The sequence below is a fragment of the Notothenia coriiceps genome, unplaced genomic scaffold, assembly GCF_000735185.1.
Source record: "Notothenia coriiceps isolate Sejong01 unplaced genomic scaffold, NC01 NC01_scaffold00034255, whole genome shotgun sequence".
NCBI lineage: Eukaryota > Metazoa > Chordata > Actinopteri > Perciformes > Nototheniidae > Notothenia > Notothenia coriiceps.
The window spans coordinates 1-3,562 of record NW_011366956.1 but is presented as its reverse complement, the minus strand read 5'-3'; the positions used below and the strand labels follow the sequence as shown (position 1 = coordinate 3,562).

The 3,562-nt window shown below is 47.1% G+C and overlaps 1 protein-coding gene across 1 annotated transcript; it reads right to left on the bottom strand.

Annotated features, from left to right (window-relative positions):
- Positions 1 to 1,397: 1,397 nt before the first annotated feature.
- LOC104962066 (sodium/bile acid cotransporter 4-like) lies at positions 1,398 to 2,987 on the bottom strand (the record flags this gene model as incomplete). Its single annotated transcript, XM_010790458.1, has 2 exons — positions 2,503 to 2,987; positions 1,398 to 1,623 (listed from the first exon to the last, which is right to left on the bottom strand). Coding segments are annotated over exons 1-2 (711 nt in total), but the record flags the coding sequence as incomplete, so codon positions are not given.
- Positions 2,988 to 3,562: the final 575 nt, after the last annotated feature.

Genomic DNA, 3,562 nt, shown 5'->3' with positions numbered 1-3,562 from the left:
CAGGAGCAGAGACTCTACAGGTGAACATCACACATATCTCACTTCCAGATATCACCATGAGACTTTCCACTTCACCACATTAACACAATGCTTTTCTGACTTCTGACAAATATGCAAATGAGGCGATATGTGATGTCTGAGAGTTTACCTGCAGAGTTACTGAAATAAACATTTACACATCAATTAAGATGTTTTCTTTCCTCTAGTCTGAAAGAAGACGTGAAGGAAGATGAATATCCTAGGGTCACACCTGAAGGGTCTCACCTGTAGGGTCTCACCTGAAGGGTCTCACCTATAAGGGTCTCACCTATAGGGTCTCACCTGTAGGGTCTCACCTGAAGGGTCTCACCTGAAGGGTCTCACCTATAGGGTCTCACCTGTAGGGTCTCACCTGAAGGGTCTCACCTATAGGGTCTCACCTATAGGGTCTCACCTGTAGGGTCTCACCTGTAGGGTCTCACCTGTAGGGGTCTCACCTGTAGGGTCTCACCTGTAGGGTTTCACCTGTAGGGTCTCACCTATAGGGTCTCACCTGTAGGGTCTCACCTGTAGGGTCTCACCTGTAGGGTCTCACCTGTAGGGTCTCACCTGTAGGGTCTCACCTGTAGGGTCTCACCTGTAGGGTCTCACCTGTAGGGTCTCACCTGTAGGGTCTCACCTGAAGGGTCTCACCTGTAGGGTCTCACCTGTAGGGTCTCACCTGTAGGGTCTCACCTGTAGGGTCTCACCTGTAGGGTCTCACCTGTAGGGTCTCACCTGTAGGGTCACACCTGTAGGGTCTCACCTGAAGGGTCTCACCTGTAGGGTCTCACCTGTAGGGTCTCACCTGAAGGGTCTCACCTGTAGGGTCTCACCTGTAGGGTCTCACCTGAATTGATGACCTCACTGTATTCCTAATGTTTTGAATAGTGCTGATATATATAGTGTTTGAATTCTTGATAGAAAGGTTCAGGACTCAGCCCATTTCTTTTTATAGATATGACATTCTGTGTGACCTGTGACCTGTGACCTGTGACCTGTGACCTGTGACCTGTGACCTGTGACCCCACCTTTCCTCGTCACACTGTCATGCACGTATCACTAATAAAAGCCTTGAATCTTGAATCTTGATTTTATGAACCTTTACAGTGATGGCCTGTATTCCTCCATCTGAAATGAAATAGGATCTCATCTGATGTTTTATTGAAAGTGACTTCTGAAACAGGGTGGAGCTGCTGCTGACGTCACTGCCTGTCACTGATGGGAGTGTCCCTTATGTCTCTTATGTGAGAGGGAGGGGCTCTGACGTCACTAACCCCCCCTCCTCCGTGACCGGCACAGAAATTACGCAGTGCGCTTTTACGCACAGAAAACTGACAGGAAAGTCAAAATGACACGAAATGTAATTTGTAAGTAACTTCGAACACATTTACCTTCAACACGATGTCTGCCACGCGGGAGTTCCGGTACCGCAGCAGCACCCCCAGCCCGATGGGGATCAGGGTGCTGCACAGGGTCAGGATGATGGCTCCAAAGGGCATCAGGTTCACCACCGGGGTGTTGATCCAGGCCCGGCTGTAGACCCAGAGGCACAGCGGCATCAGAACCAGAGCCAGCAGCGTGGAGGAGATGGTCATGATGATGCTGAGAGACACGGGGAGCAGGGGTTAATACAAGAGACAGGGATTCAAGATGCAAAGGCTTTACCATCACGTGCACAGCAGCTAAGTCCCAGGCTCCTCCAACAATGTTATATATATACTGTATATAAATGAGACACCAAAACAATCCAACACATTGAAACAAGTGCAAGAAGAAACCGAGTAGAATAGCAGCAAGACTAATGTGAAGGAGAAGTGAAATACATGTCAAAGAAAATACATAAAATAAGATAAATGTTGTGACCAAGTATATATATATATATATATATATATGAGTCAGACTTAATATTGAGAAGCGATACAACATGTCACAATTAAAGATTAACATTAACAGCGAATTTATACAAACTAAAAATACATCTGTATCTAAATAATACTATACAGGAAATACTGAATACATTTGAATTCTCTGTTTATTAAATTCTACTAAAATAATTATTTCAGAGGCTTCAAGGAGATGTGCACTTTAACAGCTCTCTCGCACTGCATGTATCGATGCTGCTATATTGTATTACCATGTTCTAATACTTGGGTATTCTGCTCTTTTCTTGCATTGTTATGTATTTGTACTGCTGTGTTTGTAAATGTCATTTTCTTCACGTGAGGGACTGCGGATGGAAAGTAGCTCAAAGCTAAACCCGGCATTATTACACCTGGCACATTTCATGTTTTAAGTGTTTATTAATGTGCATTGTCCCTGCCAAATAAACCATTAAAATCAATTAAAAATAAACATAAGAGCCGTGCGTAAAGCTCTCCAAGTGCCCGGGATGTCCGTGCCGCGTCATTTGCCAGTTTACGCACACATTTACAGGTTCTCTTATAAACTCTTAAAAAGTTGTGTTTCTTGATGACTTCCTACCTGAGGTTCATGTCCCCGTGCATGAGCAGCGACAGGATGTTGGACAGGTTCCCGCCCGGGCAGCAGCCGCAGATCAGCACCGCCATGGCCGCGACGTCATCCAGAGAGAAGGCGAGTGCGAGCAGGAAGGCCACGAGCGGCATGATGACGAACTGGCAGATGATGGCCAGCAGGACCCCCACGGGCCTCCGCACCTGCTCCCCCAGCGCGCTCACATCCACCGTGCAGCCCAGACCCAGCATGGTGAAGCACAGCACGAGACCCACGAACACGTTGATGCCGTGGCTCAGCGGGGAGTCCCAGAAGGCGGGAATCTCCAAGTCCTGGGGTCGCGAGGCCATGAAGTCCGCCTCTGAAGCGCTGCTGCTGCCTTCAGGGACCATGATGGCACCGCGGGGAGCCTCTGGAGACCCCGCCGCGCGCCACAAAGTGTCCGAGAGGAAGTGAGCGAGGCCCGACAGCAGGCTGGAGCTCTCCATCTCCATCCGTCCGCGCGTAAAGAGAGTCCGCTTTAGTGGCACAGCGTGCGGGGAGATGGAGCCATGGCACGAGCTCTCTGAGGATTGGCTCCCTAACGCACGGCCGGAGGAGAGTCTTAAAGCTTCAGAGGGAGGGGAGGGGCAATACATGAGGAGATAACCAAGTACCTTTACTCAATTTAGAGGTACTTGTACTTAACTTGAGTATTTTTAAGCTACTGTGTACTTCTACTCCTCTACAGTTCAGAGGTACATGGTGTACTTTTCCTCCTCTACATGTATGTAATCCCTTTAGTTACTTCTCAGATGTGGATGAATGATGTGAAATCTAATCAAGTGTTAAATCAGACTTTAGTTCCACCTGGAGTAAATCCACCAGCTACCCTGCAGTATACAAAGTCATTCAAACTAGCTGCACCTTTACCAGCTTTGAGAACACTTTCATGATCAATCATTATAAAACATATCATATATATTATTCTGAAATGGACCAATCTGCACAATGACTACTTTTACTGTCTTTCACTATATTTTACATGAGAATACTTTTCTACTTTCACTTGAGGAACATTTTGAATGCA